The sequence below is a fragment of the Alexandromys fortis genome, unplaced genomic scaffold (assembly GCF_014885135.2).
Source record: "Alexandromys fortis isolate MF-2015 unplaced genomic scaffold, M_Fortis_MF-2015_v1.1 scaffold_7, whole genome shotgun sequence".
Classification (NCBI taxonomy): Eukaryota; Metazoa; Chordata; class Mammalia; order Rodentia; family Cricetidae; genus Alexandromys; species Alexandromys fortis.
Window position 1 is genome coordinate 7676755 of NW_026067920.1, and position 19200 is coordinate 7695954.

At 49.7% G+C, this 19200-nt stretch overlaps 1 protein-coding gene across 1 annotated transcript in view; it reads left to right on the plus strand.

Moving 5' to 3' along the window:
* Positions 1-17104, plus strand: part of Ap1b1 (adaptor related protein complex 1 subunit beta 1) — a 54039-nt gene extending 36935 nt beyond the window's left edge. Inside the window, exons 11-21 of the mRNA XM_050140982.1 lie at positions 230-395; positions 4444-4542; positions 5171-5430; positions 5946-6147; positions 7377-7532; positions 12869-13014; positions 13417-13546; positions 13801-13885; positions 14468-14554; positions 14643-14797; positions 16078-17104. Coding sequence (XP_049996939.1) covers positions 230-395; positions 4444-4542; positions 5171-5430; positions 5946-6147; positions 7377-7532; positions 12869-13014; positions 13417-13546; positions 13801-13885; positions 14468-14554; positions 14643-14797; positions 16078-16152 — 1561 coding nt within the window. The 3' untranslated portion in view covers positions 16153-17104. The remainder of the gene's footprint in view (positions 1-229; positions 396-4443; positions 4543-5170; positions 5431-5945; positions 6148-7376; positions 7533-12868; positions 13015-13416; positions 13547-13800; positions 13886-14467; positions 14555-14642; positions 14798-16077) is intronic.
* Positions 17105-19200: the final 2096 nt, after the last annotated feature.

Consider the following 19200-nt stretch of genomic DNA (forward strand, 5'->3'; position numbering starts at 1 on the left):
TCACAGGCCGCTTTCTCTGAAGAAACTTTTTGTTTTTCTTCTTTTACCCAAGCTGGCCCTCTGGGCCAAGATAAGAGCAGCTAAACTCCAAGCAGCTAAAACATCCCCTCTCTTCACCGCCTCTCCAGGTCTGGGCAGCTGCCTATCTGACTTGGCCCCTATCCCTCCAACACACACATTGGCCAGACTTCCTTGGTGCTCACCTGCTGGCTCAATCCTGCTTTCCCAGGTATGAGAGTGTGATAGCCACGCTGTGCGAGAACCTGGACTCCCTGGATGAGCCCGAGGCCCGTGCTGCTATGATCTGGATAGTAGGCGAGTACGCTGAGCGGATTGACAATGCAGATGAGCTGCTGGAGAGCTTCCTGGAAGGCTTCCATGACGAGAGCACCCAGGTGAGCCTTCACATCACTATTGCCTGCCTTACTCCTATACCTTCCCTTCCCTCTTTCGTACTGCATTGCTGATGTGAGTAGACATTAATTGACAAGCTATGTGTGGCCACTTTTTCTCCCCCACAGCTGTGCCTCAGAGGAAACAGCACAATCTGTGGGAGGTGGTCAGAAGTTTCTGGCTTTGTTTTAATTTCATATTTGTCTGTGGTAGTACATTGACATGGTTCAAAATAGAAGTACTGCAGGGACTATATAATGAAAGTTCTTCCTCTAACTGCTTTCCTGGCCATACTTAGTTTCTTGGTGATATTGTAGAAATGTACCAGTACATATGCAAGCAGGCATGCATATTTATTGAGCCAGTTCTTAGTGTTTGTTCTTAGCATTTGTGTTCCATAACCACCACAATTTCTGATAAGTACTGAGCTAGCACTTCCAGGAGAGATATAAAGTTAGATCCTATGATGTCTAGACACGTTTTTATCAGTTGGAACCTTGGTTGTAACCTTTACCATTGATTCATTAGCATTGACCTCAGTGGCCAACAACACTGACTTGTGCCTGACTGAAGTTTATCTAGCATACATATTTCTCCACAGAGAACATTCCACCCTTAGAGACAAACACTACAGTACCACACTCAGGGGCCATTTTAAATGAGGAAAAGGATACTTTTTTGCAGAATGAGAGCGAAAAGGAAGGGTAGAGCCTGCCTTGCCTTGTCCAGCCTCAGCTTGGAAGTATGCATCAGGTGATTCCATTGCTCAACCTGTATCTGTAGATGACCATACAAGCCCTGTGAATATTGATTTTCAGGTGCAGCAAGAGGCAGATTTACAAGCACAGAAGCAGGGTGTGACAGGGTATGTTCCCAGCATTTGTGAGGCAGAGTTTATCAGATTCATCCTTAGCTATATAGAGAGTTTGAGTTCAGCCTGGACTGATGGCTCAGTGGGTCAAGCACCTACCACTAAGCTTAACAACTTGAGTTCAGTCATAGGAACTGTCTGGTGGTAAGAGAACCAACTCCTGCAAGTTGTCCTCCAGTCTTCTCATGTCTCAGCATGCCACCCACACATACACATGAATAAATAATAAACAGTTGTAGTAAAAAAAATGAAGTCAAGTGTTTACAAGTGTGGGATTGCAAACAATGAGAAGCAGCGTGTGTCTGTGTCTGTGTGTGTGTGTTTTCTTCTCACTGTAATGCTATAGTACTCCACTACACAGCTTCAGATTGCTTAGAATCTTGACTTCTCCCCTTAGGATATATCTGAAGGCATGTCTTTGTTAATGTATGCTTTATTTAAGCCCATTGGACATTCATGTGTCTAGTCTGTTCTTGTGAGCAGGCTGCTGTGGCTAGGCACCATGGCATGAATTGTGAATATTTCACCTTAAGCAGGTAGTTTGGAGAGAAGGGATTGTACACTTGAGATCTGGGTAGCTCTTGCCTGATTTCATTTGGTAGAAAGGTTGTCCTGGTTTGACCTCCCATCTCAGATGGTACTGTCCTGCCTCTTGTACTTGATTTGGATAGCTCAGAATGTAATGGATGTAATTTTGTCTGCATCTCTTCATCGCTGTTCCTTTTGCTGTGAACTAGGAAATGTCTTCTCCAGACCAGTGCAGGCAGTGTAACCTAGAGAGTCCAAGCATGGGCAGTGGAATCAGAAACCCCAGAACCCATACCCTTCATCTGCCTCACCCTTGCTTAAGGATTTTATGCTCATTTTTAACATATGTCTAGCTCATAATTAGGTACTCATCAGTGGTAGTATTAATTCTGACCTGGGTAAGAACTTGATCCAAAAGTGAAGTGGCCCAGAAAGAAGCAGGGCCTGCTAGTTCCTGTAGCTGACACATCAGAGCGGGACACTCCCTCCCCATACTTTCTCCTTGTGGTGTTGGGGCTGTCTCTGCCACCCTAAATGACTTCTGCCTTGGTCACAGCCCCACAGCAGTTGAGGCTCCTGTGGAAAGAGAGAGACCTTTTACCGTAGCAGTCTGACTAAAGTCCCCAAATCTCTTTGTTTTGTGGAGTCATTTACCAACACTGGTGGGCCAGTTGTTCATCTCGCCTGTATGGGTTGAAAGAGACAGGATGGCAGTTCTCTAGAGGAAAGCCAGCAGCGTGGGCGCAAGGCGGAAAGGAACAGATGTCCATGGCAGAATCCTAGCAGTGATTCTCAGTCCCACTCGCCCTCCTGCTGCCACCGCCTCCCTCTGTGTAGCTTTACTTTTAACATCAGCCGCTCATCTGGCTCCCAAGAAGCCCAGCCTCGCCTGTGCTGTTTCTGCCCTGTGGAGGATTGCCTTGGGGGTGCAGTGTAAGCTGCCAAGTATTTGGCTAAGTCTTGTAGCCTCTTCCTCCCCAGGAATAAGCCTGCTAAAGATCCAGGGATTAGGTAAATCAGAAGGAAAAGCTGAGTCAGGAATCTAGAGGAAAGAAACCTGAAGTTCTGATCTCAGGTTTTCCAAGTTCCTTAAATTTAGGTGGTGCACCTTCAGTCCCAGCACAGCTTCACCAGGGGTGCTTACACTGGTTGTCTGCTGAGTTATACCCATTTTACAGATGAGGAAACCCACTCAGGTAACCCTGGTGATTGTGGGTGTAATCTTACTGTAGCTCACAAAACACTAACTCCCAAGTCTCTCTCTTTCTCTCTTTCTCTCTCTCTCTCTCTCTCTCTCTCTCTCTCTCTCTCTCTCTCTCTCTCTCTCTCTCTCTCTCTCTCTCTTTTCAAGGCATAATTTCTCAGTGTATTTCTGGCTGTCCTGAAACTGACTCTGTAGATCAGGCTCTATCTGTAGCTGTAGATCAGATAGATTGCCTCTCTCTCCCAAGTGCTGGGATTAAAGGCGTGTGCCACCACCACCACCTCCCCTTCCTCTCGAAGAGAAGTCCCAGGTCCTCTGGAAGAGAAGCCAGTGCTCTTAACCACTGAGCCATCTCTCCAGCCCCTTCTTTGTGCTTTCTTAAGGGTGCTTTTGCAACAGGGTTTCCATATATCTTGGGCTGACCTCCCCCTTGCTAAGTAGCTGAGAATGACCTTGAATTCCTGGTCCTTCTGCTTCTACTCGCCAGTACTGGGATTGCAGTTATGAACTACCACCCTCTGACCAAAGGTGAACGACTAGAGCCAGATGTGGAAGCTGGGCCTACTCCTGCCTTGGATTTCTTTGTTTGTTTGTTTGATTGATTTTTTTTTTTTTTAATACAGGATTTCTTCTCAGTATAGCTTTGGCTGTCCCGGAACTGGCTCTGTAGACCAGGCTGACCTCGAACTCATAGAGCTTCGCCTGCCTCTGCCTCCTGAGTGCTGGGATGAAAAGCATGTGCCACCTGCCTTGGATTTCTTAAGTGCCTCCTGTTCCCTAGCAGTATAGGGTCACACAGTGGGCTAGACAGACCCTATCCCCACCCACTAAAAGCTCATGATCAGCTCTGTGTTGGTACATGCCTTTAATCTCAGCACTTGGGAGACAGAGGCAGGTGGATCACTGTGAATTCCAAGCTACCCTGGTCTACTTAGTGAGATCCAGGACAGCCAGAGCTGCATAATGAGACCTGAATTTAAAAACAAAAAAGAAAAAGCTTACAGCTATAGGGCAGCCAGATAGCTGACACTGGTGAGGGACTAGAGGAAACTATGGAAGTACGGGGCTTGGGTCTGCGTGAAGACTGAGGAGCGCCAGCAAAGCTGAGGCTATCCTGACGAAATGAGATGGAGGGGTCTGGAGTGCTTCCTACCTTCTGATAGGCACGCAGTTCCTCGGTGGCAGGCTAGCTGTGTGGGGCCCTGAAGGCCTGACCTGGATCTCTGTGGTCCCATCAACACCTTTAAGGAGCATACTAGTCACACGTTGCTTTTGGAAGCTCTGAATCTCTTTTGGAGCTACAGATTGGAAGCTCTGATGGGTATCTAGCAGCCCAGGTGAGCCCTACCTGCCAGATAATATAATGCCCAGCTCCAAGTTCCTGAAAAGCAGGCCCACCAAGCCTCGTTGTATTGTTTACCCCACCCTCCTGCCTTGTCTCCTGCAGGTCCAGCTACAGCTACTGACAGCCATTGTGAAGCTCTTTCTGAAGAAGCCAACAGAGACTCAGGAGCTGGTGCAGCAGGTCCTCAGTTTGGCCACTCAGGTAGTGCCCCACCTCCCTGCTACTCCTCACATTGCATCAAAAAAAGCTTTATTCCTGGGAGCCAGTCTCTAACCCCACCCTCAAGGGTAGCATCTCTGGGAATTGATGCCAGAGTAGCCTGAGACCCCTGACTTCTGGGAGTCAGAGTCACAGAGATCCACATGGGGTGGTATCACCAGGAGAAACTGAAGAGAGGGGGTATGTAGGGACCAAAAGGTTTGCTGGAAGGTTCACTGAAAGGTAGGTAGGGCATTGGAGACTTGAATTAGGAAACCAAGGAGACAAGCTGAAAGTTGAGGGCTAGGATATGCCCCTTAAAGTGGCTTAGAAGCAAGCCTTTGATTATGTTCAGAATTGTTGTTTGAGATAGGTATGGTGATACGCATTTTTACACTGCATTTGGGAGACAAAGGTAGGCAAATCTGTGAGTTCAGGCCTGGTCTACATAATGAGTTCCAGAACAGCCTGGGCTACACAGAGAAACCCTCTCTCAAAAAACAAAACAAAAAGAAAAAAATAAAACAAAAATACAATTGTTAGATGCTAATGCTAAGGCTGGTCTATGGAAGGGCCCCCTTCTCTCATCTGGGAAGGAGTTACACAGGCTTCTCCAACTCCACCCCACAAGGACTCAGACAACCCAGACCTTCGGGACCGTGGCTACATCTACTGGCGCCTGCTCTCCACCGATCCTGTAGCTGCCAAAGAGGTGGTACTGGCTGAGAAGCCCCTCATTTCAGAGGAGACGGACCTTATTGAGCCTACACTGCTAGATGAACTCATCTGCTACATTGGCACACTAGCTTCTGTCTACCACAAGCCACCCAATGCCTTTGTGGAGGGCGGCCGAGGAGTGGTGCATAAGAGCCTGCCACCCCGCACTGCCTCGTGAGTACAGCTGGCCAACGTGCATGAAAGCCTTAGAAAATGGTCCCTGGAAAGGCCTTAGTTTAAGCAAACTCGGACTCTAGCCACCTTCTGCCAATACTGAACTATATACTAGGTGTCCACTGAATGACCCCATCGAGACAAAGTGTCCATTTAATAGGTGAGGATAATGGCTATGGAGAGTGTGGACAGTCCAGGACCCCACGGCTAGCAGAGCTGACTTCTAGTTCCAAAAGCCTGTTCCCACCACCTCTGTTGCTCTCAGGGGCCTGGCGTCTAGTTTCCTTTTAGCATGAGCCAGAATGTGCACATCTGGCTCACCACATAGAGAGCTTCAAGGTGAGTGGACTAGGGAAGCAGAGACAAGTCACATAGAAGCCACCCCATCCCCACCCCACCTCTGGACAGTGAGGATAGTGTCTGACTTAGGGAAGGATTTTGGAGACAAACATCTCTTTACCCTTCCTGGGACACTGATACCTCCACCTTACCTGACCCCTCTCTGTGCCCAACAGGAGCGAGAGCACAGAGAGCCCTGAGACAGCCCCTGCTGGAGGACCTTCTGGTGATCAGCCAGATGTCATCCCTGCCCAGGGTGACCTGTTAGGTGACCTCCTCAACTTGGACCTTGGGCCTCCAGTGAGTGGCCCACCGTTGGCCGCTTCCTCAGTGCAGATGGGAGCTGTGGACCTTCTTGGTGGTGGCCTCGACAGCTTGGTACGTCCTAGCCCCCAGGTGCTGTTACTAATGATCTTCAGATGAGCAGGCTTTGATGCCCCTCTGTGCTGTCATCAGCCGAGAGGCTGTGTCGAATGCTCATGCTGCCCTAGTGGTGATTGGGCAGCTCCATGCTGAGTCACCTGCATCCTGTTAGGATGTCCCTAGCTTTGAGGACCCAGGCTAACACAAGCTAGGGAGAACAGCCTAGCCAGACCTCCATGCAAGGTCAGGGCTAGAACCACCTTTTGCTCTGTGGTGAACTGGAGAGATGGCTCAGTGGTTAAGAGCACTGGTTGCTCTTCCAGAAGACCCAGGTTCAATTCCCAGAATCCTCATGGCAGCTCACAACTGTCTGTAACTCCAGTTCCAGGGCATCTGACACCCTCACACAGACATACACACAAGCAAAACACCAAGTAAAATATTAAAAGAAAGAAAGAAGTATGGTAAGTCTGGCCCAGGGTCTCTCTGCCCTTCCTCAGACACCTAATGGTGCTGGGCAGAGGCAGCTTCTGAACCTTTTCCTTGGTGTTAGTAGTCTGGCCATGAGAGGTCCTAGGACAAGGGGAAAAAATGTGGCATAGGGTGTGAGGGTGCCAGGCTAAAGCCAGGAGGAAGAGTAGTATCCCTCAAAGGGTCGGGACTCTGGGCCTCAGAACATACTTATCCCGACTAGAACCACAGTTTAACTAACCTCTCTCTTTTGTCTCATGTTCTTTTCTGGCTTTTCTCTCTGCATGTCGCTGCCTGTCTCTTCACCCTGCCTGCTTCTGCTTGGAGATGGGGGATGAGCCTGAAGGGGTACGGTTCAACCCTCTCACCAGTTCTTCATCTGTGCTAAGCCTCGCTGGTGGTCCAGTGTCCTCAACCACTCCATGACAGTGAGGCCTTGTCATCCTAAGGACTGCTAGCCCTCAGCCCGTGTGCTCTCCTAAAGGAGAGCCCCTCTATGCTTAGCTTACTCCTACTAGCAGTGAACATTGACTCCCCCTTTTATGGGTTGGGTCTTCTCTCAGAGGTCACTCCTTGAGATTCAAGGCTTGTGGGACTCAGGAGTGCTCAGCCTCTCTTCTCCACCTACCTTACTTTGTCTTGTTTTTGCAACTTAAAGTTGATATTGAGGTGGTCCTGTTCCTACCCCCACTGTTTTCTAAAGAGCAGGTGACTGTTCCTCATGGGCCCCTAATGTCCCTGCCTCTCATGCATGTCTCTGCTCTCTTTGCCAGATTGGAGACACCAACTTTGGGGCACCTCCAGCAGCAGTGACAACAGCAGCAGCACCAGCCAGACTTGGAGCACCCATCAGCAGTGGCTTAAGTGACCTCTTTGACCTGACCAGTGGCGTGGGCACCCTTTCAGGATCCTATGTAGCTCCCAAAGCAGTAAGTCCCTCCGGCAGGAACTGAGAAGGGGAACTGAACTGGGATTGGTAAGGCCTCCCACAGCACCGGGGGATGGGCCATGAGGATGAAGGGTTAGCCCTCTGTCACCAGTCTTTCATTCTTACTGTGCTCTAGCCATGGCCTCACGTTCTGACACCTCTGCTTTGGCCTGTCTAGGATAGCAATGCCTTGTCTAGTTGGCAGTCACATTTGTTGAGCAAAGATGGGGAGTGCACATGTGATAAAGCCTGTAGAGGAGGGAATACCTGGTCTTGTCAGAGTACCAGTTCTCTGTACTGTTAGATTCAGTGTCTTGGACACAAAACATCTTCTCTCTAAAGGGAACTGATGGTTCTACACAGGATAGAAATTAAAATGGAAATTAAAAAATAACCACATGTCTCCATCAGTATATGAAGAAGACAAAAGGGGGCTGGTGAGATGGCTCAGCGGTTAAGAGCATTGCCTGCTCTTCCAAAGGTCCTGAGTTCAATTCCCAGCAACCACATGGTGGCTCACAACCATCTGTAATGAGGTCTAGTGCCCTCTTCTGGCCTTTAGGCATACACGCAGAAAGGATATTGTATACTAAATAAATAAATATTAAAAAAAATAAAGAAGACAAAAGGAAGGAAATCTGCCCTAGAAGACATGCCAGTGTGTTGTCATTGTGACATGACAGGCATGGGTAGCATTGGTAGTTTAGCATGAAGGTGTGGCTGGTGGCACTCTTAATTTCTGAACAGACAGCTGACTCTAAAGTTCTTAACAGAACAGGTGCCAGGTGTTCTGATGTAAACTTGGGAAGTAGAGGCAGGAGGATCAGGAGTTCAGTATCACCAGGCATAGTGGCACATGCCTTTAATTCCAGCACTTTGGTGGCAGAGACAGGCGGATCCCTGTGAGTGCCAGGCCACCTAGGGCTATATCATGAGACCCTGTTTAAAAGAAAGAAAGAAAGAAAGAGAGAGAGAGAGAGAGAGAGAGAGAGAGAGAGAGAGAGAGAGAGAGAGAAAGGAAGACAGACAGACAGACACAAAGCAGGCTTGGGAACTTCTGTTGATTTATTTCTATATACGTAAAGTATGCAGAGAACTCTCCAAGGATGTGGAAGAGTTGGAGTTGTTCCACAGCAGAATGTTCCGGTCCCCAAAACATAGGACCTCACCCTCCTAACCTCTTCATGCTTCCTGGATCGTGGCCCACAGTACCCAGTGTGCTCCTGAGGGTATCATCACCCACCAAGACATTTTGCTAGACTAGAGAGTTTTGAGGTAGAAAGCTAAGCCAGACTAAGTCTTGCTCATGATACAGGCTCGGTGATAGCCATTGGAGAGTTCTAAACTGAATGATGAAATGGTTTGATTTGAGCTTTGGCCCTAAGGAAGGCATGGGTGGAGTCGCACAGAGCCCAAAGGAGATTATCAGGGTGTTCCTCTGAGCCTAGACAACAACAGCAGTTTTGGGAGCACACAGACTTTCTCAGCAGTAGGAGTAGTAGGATATTGAAGGGGCTAAGGCTGCTCTGATGTGAGCAGCTGTGTAGTAGGTCCTGCGATGGAGCCGTTGGAGGGTCGGTGAAAACAACTAAATTTGGCCCGTAAGTGTTTGTGCCTGAGAACACAGTGGGGGTCATGTTAACCTGTGTCAGAGAAGCTCCACAAGGACATATATGGCCTAATCCTTTAACAACACAGGTCAGAGGCCATATCTGCTGAACCTTCCTTTTCTGAGGTTCCCACCTGGAGAGCTTCAAGGCCCACCCATAGAGGTCTTTGGCGATGAGGGTGTAAGCAGCTCTGTGCTTCCCTGACCTGGCCTCATCTACAGAAGTGACGGCCAGGGCCGCACTCTCTCACAACCTCAGCCGAGAAGAGCTCTGCCGCCTGCAGTTGCAGGCTTGATGCCAGGCACGCACCAGCCTTCCACAGCAGCAGCCCACTGGGTCCTCCTACAGCCATATGTTACTGTTATTCATTTTATGGTTGAGAAACTTGAGTACGTTTGACTGTGGCCACATAGCTGGTAAGTGACAGAATCTGGCGTTAAATGCGGGTCAGTGACACTGTAACCTAATCTTCAACTTCTCTGTCACTATGCTACAAAGTGAGAACATTTGTATGCCTTCCATTTTTGAACAGGGTCTCATTATGAAGTCCCATGCTGGCCTTGATCTTGTGGCAATTCTCCTGCCTCGATCTCCAGAGGGCTAGGATTGTAGGATTGTAGACATGAGCTACCATGCCTAGCTATATTTTCTCTAAGGTCACAAGTCACAGTCAGCAGGACCAGAGAATACAGAATACCACATTTAGTTGCCTACTAAACAGATTGTTGCCACCAAAAAAGCTACGGAGAAACCCTGTCTCGAAAATCCAAAAAAAAAAAGAATTGGTCGATAAGACATAATGTAGCAGGCCTTTTCTTTTGGGCTATCAACCAGCTCCCAAATCATAACCCAGAGATTTCTTATTAGTTATGAATGTTCCGCCTTACGTTTGTCCCACTAGCTCTTATAACTTAACCTGTTTCTCTTTATCTATACTTTTGCCTTGGGACTCTTTACTTTTCTTTCCTTCTGCATATCTTTTTGATTTTCGCGACAGGGTTTCCTTGGAGTTTTTGGTGCCTGTCCTGGAACTAGCTCTTGTAGACCAGGCTGGCCTCGAACTCATGGAGATTCTCCTGCCTCTGCCTCCCGAGTGCTGGGATTAAAGGCGTCCGCCACCACTGCCCTGCTCCTTCTGCATATCTTCATTTCACTGCTACTCATGGCTGGCTGGCAGCTGCCTGGCTTCTGGCCCCGAGTGTATCCCTCTCTTTCTCATTCTCCTCCTTCTCTCCTCTCTTTTGCCTAGATTTCTCCTCCTGCTTATTGTGTCTGCCCACCAGCCCCACTTATCCCTCTCCTGCCTAGCTATTGTCTATTCAGCTTTTTAATAGACCAATCGGGTGTCTTAGGTGGTAAGGTGAAGCAAATACAACACATCTTTACATAATTAAATATACATCCTTACATCATTAAGCAAATGCAGCATAAACAAAGGTAATACATCTTTACATAGTTAAAGTAATTTCCACAGCAACATAGTGGTACCCATCTCTAATCCCAGCATTAAAAGGCAAGAAGATCTCAAAACAAAAACTACTGATGTCACAGGGCAGAGTCCTGCAGTCTGGTACTCACTGGATACTCAGCAACCAGAAATGAGAAGCGTGAGCTGGCTAGTCTTCCACATGTGTAAAGGTTTTTTGTTATTATTGTTTTTTTTGTTTGTTTGTTTTGGGGGGTTTTTTGAGACCGGTGTACCCCCGGTTGTCCTGAACCTAACTCTGTAGTCCAGGTTGGCCTCAAACTCACAGAGATCCACCTGTCTCTGCCTCCCGAGTGCTGGAATTAATGGCATGAGCCACCCGGTTATTTTTTTATTTTTATTTATTTATTTATTTTTTTTTTTTGAGATAGGGTTTCTCTGTGTAGCCCTGGCTGTCCTGGAACTCACTCTGTAGACCAGGTTGGCCTCAGCCTCTAGAGTTCCACCTGCCTCTGCCTCCTAAGTGTTGGGATTAAAGGCATGCGCCAGCACCTGGCTGTATGTGTGTATTGATTTTAACTGATGACATCAGTGTTAGTCAGGTAGAGATGATGTGCCTGCTCACACTTAGTGCTGGTGATAGGAGTTGTGAGGGCTGGGTTAGAAGTCAGGCAGGCTCATGGACAAAGAGTCCTTGCCACAGGACAGGACTTCCATCTCCTTAGTCACTGCTCCCTTCATTAACAGTAGCCGGTGGTCTGTACTTCCTTTATAACACTATTGCTGCTGGGGTTGTTTGTCCTTGTACAAGACCCCACATACACACCTTTCATAGATAAGTGTGTGCCCTACACATGGAGCTCCTGTATATGAAAACTTCAAGTTGGTCTGCATGGATTAGCTTCTTTGAGGGATTCAGCCAGCCAGTGAGATTTAATTCTGTTAGACTTTCTCAAGATTCTGAGTCCACATTGACGAGGACCAATTCTGCAAGCACAAGAGGCCTGCTAAGACAGAGTAACAGTGCCTGGTCTGTGGGCGCCAAGCCTAGGGTAGGCTTCACAGCTCTCTGAGTGCTCTCACACCTTATGCCTTGGCTGGGGACTCAGTGCTGGTGGTTTCTGTTCCGGGGGACACAAGGTGCTCAGAGCCTGCCAGGTGAGGTGGGGACAGAGAAGTGCTTTCCAATAGACAGCAAGTGAGACATCTTGGGGAGGAGGAACAAGATAAGCCTGGAATAGGAACCCAGACTACGAATACCAGTACAAGGTGGGAAAGGATTTTCCAGGGGTTCGTGACCATGTTTGCATTTTACAAGATAAGTCCAGCTGCTGTGAAAAAGAGGAAAGAGATCTGGGCAGCCACCTGGGTGAAACTATGGTACCTTGAGAAGTGGAAGCCCTGAGGGCAGATGTAGCTTATCCACTGGGCCACCTTTATGATCTAACAACTCATTTCTTGGATTCATTTCTTGTTCATTTAGATCAAGACCTCTCAGAACTCAATGAATGTGAATAGCACCTAAGATATAGTTATGCGTCTATAGCCTGAGGGCCATGTACACTGGGGCACTGTAGAAGCTGTCTACTAGAACTGTAGCCTTCTGTTACCAAGGGGCCTGAGAGGCCCCTGCATATCCGAAGGGTGACACTCGTGGTTGTCCTTCGCAGGCAGGGTTGATTCCTTAGTAAGTGCCCCGTACACAGCAGCACCACACTGGGCTCTGAGACAGGTGTAGACAGAGCAGCAAAACCCTTTCCTTAAAGAGCTCCTTGCGAGCAGTGGGGAAGATCCTGATGCAGACATTCCACTCCTGAGCCTGCTGAGGACAGCCGGGACACTGGCAGGCCAGAGCTTCATTGGTGCTGCCTGTGATCCAGCCAGTTTCTTTCAGTGGAAGACCAACCATATCTCCTGCATGAAAGGACAGTCTGTAACAGCCAAGTAGAGGTCAGGCTGTGGCCAGGATCCAGAATGCTGTTGGATACTCAGCTCTGACCTTGGCTTGTCATGGTACTGGCAAGGCTCACCTGTTTCCTCATCTTTCTTCAGTCTTTCTTGGTATTGCCTTTTATGACCTCTGAAGATGTCCTGCCTGTCCTCCACTACCCTGATACATAGCTATGCTATGGTGCTGGCCCTGGGTGGGATCCAGGATTAGCTTATTTATCATCACTGTTTATGGTGGTGGAGGCAGGTCGATCAGAAGGCTCTTAGGAAGGAAAGAAAGGGTCTCAGGGGCCAGCTATGATTTTGGGGTGGGGAAGAGTCACACGGCCCCTCCCATCTTCTTCCCTACAGGTCTGGCTGCCTGCCATGAAGGCCAAGGGCCTGGAGATCTCCGGCACCTTCACCCGTCAGGTTGGCTCCATCTCCATGGACCTGCAGCTGACTAACAAGGCCCTGCAGGTCATGACAGATTTCGCCATCCAGTTCAATCGTAATAGGTGAGCCCCTGCCCAAACTCAGCAGTCACTTTCCAAAGCACCAGTCAGAATAGAAAGGTCTCTCCTCCACTGCCCAAAGAACAGTTTTGTGTCAGAAATCACAGCTCCAAGCTAGCATCCCACCACTGGAAGCGCTCTGTATCTCCCTCCTGCCTCTCCTCCCAGGCCTGAGTCACTTTTGTGTGAGGGAGCAGTTCTGAGAAAGTGGGTGGGTAGTGGGCCTGCCAGCCAGTCAGCCGCCCCTGAAAGCAAAAGATGAGATAAAGACTCTGAAAATGAGTAGTGGGTGCTCCTGGCTCCTCGTTGCCCTCCGTCCCCCATACGGCCTGTACTGTGTGTTGTTGAGAAAACGTGCCTGCTAGCTCTGTGAGCCACCAAGGTCAGGCTTCTCTCTTCCTTCAGCTTTGGCTTGGCTCCTGCTGCACCACTCCAAGTACACGCCCCACTCAGTCCCAACCAGACTGTGGAGCTCTCCCTGCCTCTCAACACAGTGGGCTCAGTCATGAAGATGGAGCCTCTGAACAACCTTCAGGTGTGTCCCCACAGGGCCAGCACCCTGCTTCTGCTCAGTTGGTCCTGGGATGGTTGCTAGCCATATCTGTAAAAGGCCTGATAGAGAATTGTGCTCTTGGACGCAGATGGAACCTGGGAACAAAGGGCATGGCTACAAGGGATGGTTCTATGAGAAAGCCTGTTAGGATACCCTACTTGGGGCTTCAGAGGCGGTTTAAGCCCAGGAATCAGGGTATCAAGCCTTGGGGACTGACTGGGGACCCTCATGCCTAGGTGGCTGTGAAGAACAACATTGATGTCTTCTACTTCAGCACCTTGTACCCACTGCATGTCCTCTTTGTGGAGGACGGGAAGATGGGTGAGTTGCGAAGGGCCCTGGGGATGTGTGCAAAGGACTGCAGCTAGGGAACCTGGGAAGGCTAGTGCTTGCAATAAGGATTAACAAGACAGCTTTGCTTTAATGGTGGACTCTTCAGCAGATCCTGGGGCCCCGACTCTGGCTTGCAGGTGGCCTGTGCCACCTCACTTGTGAGCCCTGCTGCTCATCCTTCAGCTTGTCCCATGGACTGCAGAGAACCAGGTCGGCCACCATACCTGGTGTCTGTCTCCTCAGTGCTGGGGCCAGAACCCTGGGAAGGCCAGCCTGGGCTGTGTGGCACCTCCTCATCCTTGCCACAGAGCCATGTCTAAAGAGCAGGCTGCACAGAGGGGGAAGAAGATGCGGTCAGATGTAGGGTAAAGGAGAGGAGAGGCAGGAAGCAGAGGGCATTCGAGAACAGGCCTGTGTCCTTTGAGCTGAAGCAGATAGAACTGTGGAGGAGCCAGTGCCTTCACTCAGCTTCCAGGTGGCACGTTGGAGACCAGACCCATTTCCTGTCATGTGATGCTGGGGCCACAGTTTATCAGGGTCTATCTCTCACCCCACCCTCCTCCCCTGCAGACCGGCAGATGTTCCTGGCCACGTGGAAAGACATTCCCAATGAGAATGAAGCACAGTTCCAAATCAGAGACTGCCCACTCAACACAGGTGAGGCCTCCCCTGCCCCCCCCATTCCACTCATCCTCTCCCCTGTACCCACTGAGTGTGGGCCTTCCATGGCCATCTGATCCTGCAGAGGCTGCAAGCAACAAGCTGCAAAGCAGTAACATCTTCACCGTGGCCAAGAGGAATGTGGAGGGCCAGGACATGCTCTACCAGTCTCTAAAGTTGACCAATGGCATCTGGGTGCTGGCAGAGCTACGCATCCAACCAGGCAACCCCAACTTCACGGTGAGAGCCCCTGGACCTCCCTGCCCTGGCAGTGATGGGCGTCACTGTGCCAAGGTCTCTTTGAGTCTGCTGTGAGAGTTGGTTCTTTGAACTTGCCCTTCTGCCGTATGAGTGCCTGGCCAGAGCAACACTGATTCTCAGCAGCCCATACTTCTGACCTTAAGTCAGAGCCCTCAGAGGACACCTTCAGGGCGGTCTGGGTATTCTGTAAACCCCACTGCTGTTCCCAAGCCCAGAGTCAAGGCTTTGCTTCCCCCTGGCAGCCTTGCCTGGTAGGTGTGGCCCTGTAGACACTACCTCCCAATCCTGGTGACCTTGGTGCTGGTGTGTGGGCTGTGACCTTAACTGAGGTGGTGGTAATTTACATCTCCCTCTTGATTGCTGCACGGCCACCTTCCCTGCTGGTGCCATGGTACAGGACTTGGAGGTTAGCAGATTGCTTCTCTCTTCTTCTGCCCCACCTTCATCCTTCCTAGCAGTATTGCGCATGCCTCATCTCCTGGTCTGACCCCAGTGCATTCTGCTTCCCTCTGTAACTTGGCCTTGCTTAAACACAATGCTATGCTCCCAAGGCCCAGCAGATGTGCATGGTGGCCACCGATACCAGGACTTTCCAACCACTTCCATGTGCATGGTATGTGGAGCCCTTAAAAGGAGGCCCACGGACCCCTCTGTGGCTACTGCTGCTGAATTACAGAATTCTACTTGCCACTCCTTCCTAATTGCAGCCTCAGACAGATCTGATGCTCTCAAGTGGAAGGGTGGGCTGGCTGGCTTCCATCCCCTCTGCCCAGAGTCTCAAGACTTAAGACCTCAACCAGTACTGAGGTGCTCTTGCATAAACCTGCTTCCTGTGCAGGAGCCAGAGCAAGCCCCACACACCTTGCAGTCCCCAGCAGAGACCTGCTCTCTCTTAACCCTGCCCACCAGGATTGCCTGTCAGAATCGCTTCTGATCTAGACCTCCAGTGGTTGGAGGTCCAGAATGGGGGGTGGGATCTGGGTACTCCTGACAGCTCGTGAATCATGCCTGACAGTGGCTCTGGTGGCAGAACTGACAGCAGGTGTGGGGGCTGCAAGTATATTTGGTTCCCACCCAGCTGACTGTTAGGGCCACCCCCTCTGCTTTAGCTCACATCTGTCCCGCTCTGAGCTGCCACCCTGCCATGCATGCACGCACATATACAAGCTCACTTTTCCATCTGGTGCCAGTTCTCTCTCCCATCCTTTTACTGAAGAGCCCCAGGGATAAGTTCTTTCCCTGCCCTCCTTTTCCTGCAGCTGTCCCTGAAGTGCCGAGCACCAGAGGTGTCCCAGCATGTGTACCAGGCCTACGAGACTATTCTCAAGAACTGAAGTCCCTCCAGCATCCACCCCAGCATTCTGCCAGCCCTATCGTGGAGCCCTTGTGGGTGGCAGTACCTCCTCCTTTCTTTGGGGAAAGGCCAGGTGGGCTCCTGACCACCCAGGAGGCTTCTCTGATCCTGAGGGCCCGGAGCAGGGCCCTGCCCCCTCCTGGAGTGAGGTCTCTGTGAATCTCCAGTGGCTGGTTTCCATTGCTGCTGGTGTGGGATCAAAGGGAACGGAGCCAGCATAGCAGCAGAGGCTGGACAGGAGGCCACAGGGTGCTCTTCCTTCTCCCTTTGCCTGGGGGTGAGCATGGAACTCCCCTCGGAGTCCCAGCTCCTGATCCCTGCCCTGTCTCCCCACTGAGCCTGTTCTGGGTAGAGTATGGGTGCCAATATTACAGCTCTGTCACAGCCTTGGGACTCTGGTGGGGCCAGATGTGATGGGCAGAGATGGGCCCAAAGGAGCAACCTGGGCCAGCACCATCCACCCCATGCACACCAGCTGGTGCTCTGTGACTGCCTGCGTGGTCCAGAGCCGTCTGGAGTTCTCTTCCCTCGTGCCCTGGAGGATGGTCACTGCCTACAAAACATTCCTTGGTGTCCCCTCTGTGAGTCCAGGGCTCTTAGAACAGAAAAAGGGCGAAAGGTGGAACAAGTGGCCGTGGAAATGCTTTCAGGGTGGGGCTCCCGTGGGTTCTTTGGCACCCCAGTCTCAGCGTGTCTAACAGTGGTAGGTTTTCCTGTCGCTGCTGTTTGATAATAAAGATTCTGCTTTTGGCAGTCATGCACACTTCTTTCCCTCCACAAAGAAAGACCAGCCTGAGAAACTGCTTCTGGGTGGCTGGGGATAGCGTCTGACCCCTGCAGTAATTATATCTACTACATATAAATAGAAACTATATATTGTATGTTTACTCTTATTTTCAAAGAGAGAAAACGAATAAAACTGATGACATCAAGTGTGTCCCTGGCCAGTATGTCAGGTCATAAGGCTCTTCTGGGCAAGGGTCCTGGGCTGAAGCCATACACCTGACTGTGGTCCCTGCCCTAATTCTCCTTCCCTTCATTCTACCCTCCTGTGGCCTGCTGGTGACCCTGCCACCTTCCTGCCATTGGTGCTAAGTCCCACCTAGCTGATGCTAGAGACTTTGTGTATGTTTTATTCCAGGGAAGGGCTTTCAGTCCCATTCCGAGTTTCCTCTTTTGTGTTATCTTGAAGCAGTGGGGATGACTGTGGGCGGGGAGCAGGGGAGGATGGGCAGTGTTGCCTGTCTTCTCCCAAGGGAGAGAGCACCCAGAAGAGCACTTACAAGAGACCAAAGAAACAATTAGCCCAAGGAATATGTACTCCTTGCAGGAAGTTCTACCACCCAAGAATAACAGCACCTCAGCATTGTTAACCTCTTACTCCCCTTTGTGAGGGGAGGAGCTTCCTGTTGCCTGCTTCCATGAGGTAATGGTGGATTCAACCTTGTGGTGGTCTTGTGCAGTTTAGGACAGTCATGGTCAGTCACATCATGCTGAACAGGGTTCCCCAGTTACCCAACCCTTTCTTCAGCGCTTATGCTTTTCCCCAGCCCCTTTTTGAGAATGGGCATTGTGCCAGTAGACCAAAACAACAGTCATGAGTCTCTGCTGTAAGCATTGCCCATTAAAAAATGCAGCTTCCCTGACCAAGGCCTACAGCAGCAATCATCTCGGGAGCTAGGACTTCCCCAGCACAGACATTTAGAACAGATTGAGGGCTCCCTGCTGGGGAGCAGGCCTTCAGTCCAGTTAGAAAGCAGTTGATGCTCTTATAACAGGTGTGTGACCGTTGAATCTCCAGCACATTTTTTTTTTTTTTTTTTTTTCTCGAGACAAGGTTTCTCTGTGGTTTTGGAGCCTGTCCTGGAACTAGCTCTTGTAGACCAGGCTGGTCTCGAACTCACAGATCTGCCTGCCTCTGCCTCCCAAGTGCTGGGATTAAAGGCGTGCGCCACCACCGCCCGGCATCTCCAGCACATCTTGCCTGGAAGACTGGCATTAGCATGCTGCCTGTATACAGTTGAGAAGGATCACTGGTAGCCATTTGTCAGAAGCCTGCAATGCACCTGGTGCTGTGAAAGCCAGCTAACGGGAGGAACCTTCCAGCCCAGCCCTTTCCAGACTTACCAGGCCCCACAACATAGCTTGTGATGTCTTCAGCAATAAGGACTGACATCCAGTTCTAGTTGTGATTTGTAAGGCATCGGGGGTCCCTGGCCATCAGCTACTAGAAAGAGAACTTTTCTCTGTATAACAGCTTCCAGCTATCCTGGAACTCTATGTAGACCAGGCTAGCCTCAGACTGCCTCTCAAGTGCTGGTATTGAAGGTGTATGCCACCAATATCTGGCCTGTTTTTACATTTATAGTCTGTTACAGAGTTTTCTGTCACCTTGTTGGGTATTATCAGCACCTTGACCACAAAATTCCTGTGAGCTCTCCAGCTGTGCCTGGACCCTGGTAACTTATTTTCATCCTAGAAAGTTATTTCAGGGGCTGCTCTAATTTGTAAGAGACTCGGAGGTTAACATATAATCAAACTTTCTTTTTTTTTTTTTTTGGACATGGTATCAATAACTTTATTTTTGGTTTTGGTTTTTCGAGACAGGGTTTCTTTTTTAAAAAAATATTTTATTTATTTATTATGTATACAATATTCTGTCTGTGTGTATGTCTGCAGGCCAGAAGAGAACACCAGGCCTCATTACAGATGGTTGTGAGCCACCATGTGGTTGCTGGGAATTGAACTCAGGACCTTTGGAAGAGCAGGCAGTGCTATCTCTCCAGCCCAACAGGGTTTCTTTGTAGCTTTGGAGCCTGTCCTGGAACTAGCTCTTGTAGACCAGGCTGGCCTTGAACTCATAGAGATCCATCTGCCTCTGTCTCCTGAGTGCTGGGATTAAAGGCATGCACTACCACTGCCTTTAACAGTTACCACTAATAACTTTTTAATAGTTTTTTTTTTGTATGCAATATATTCTGATCATGGTTTTCCCTCCTTCATCTCCCACATCTTTCCCACCTACCCA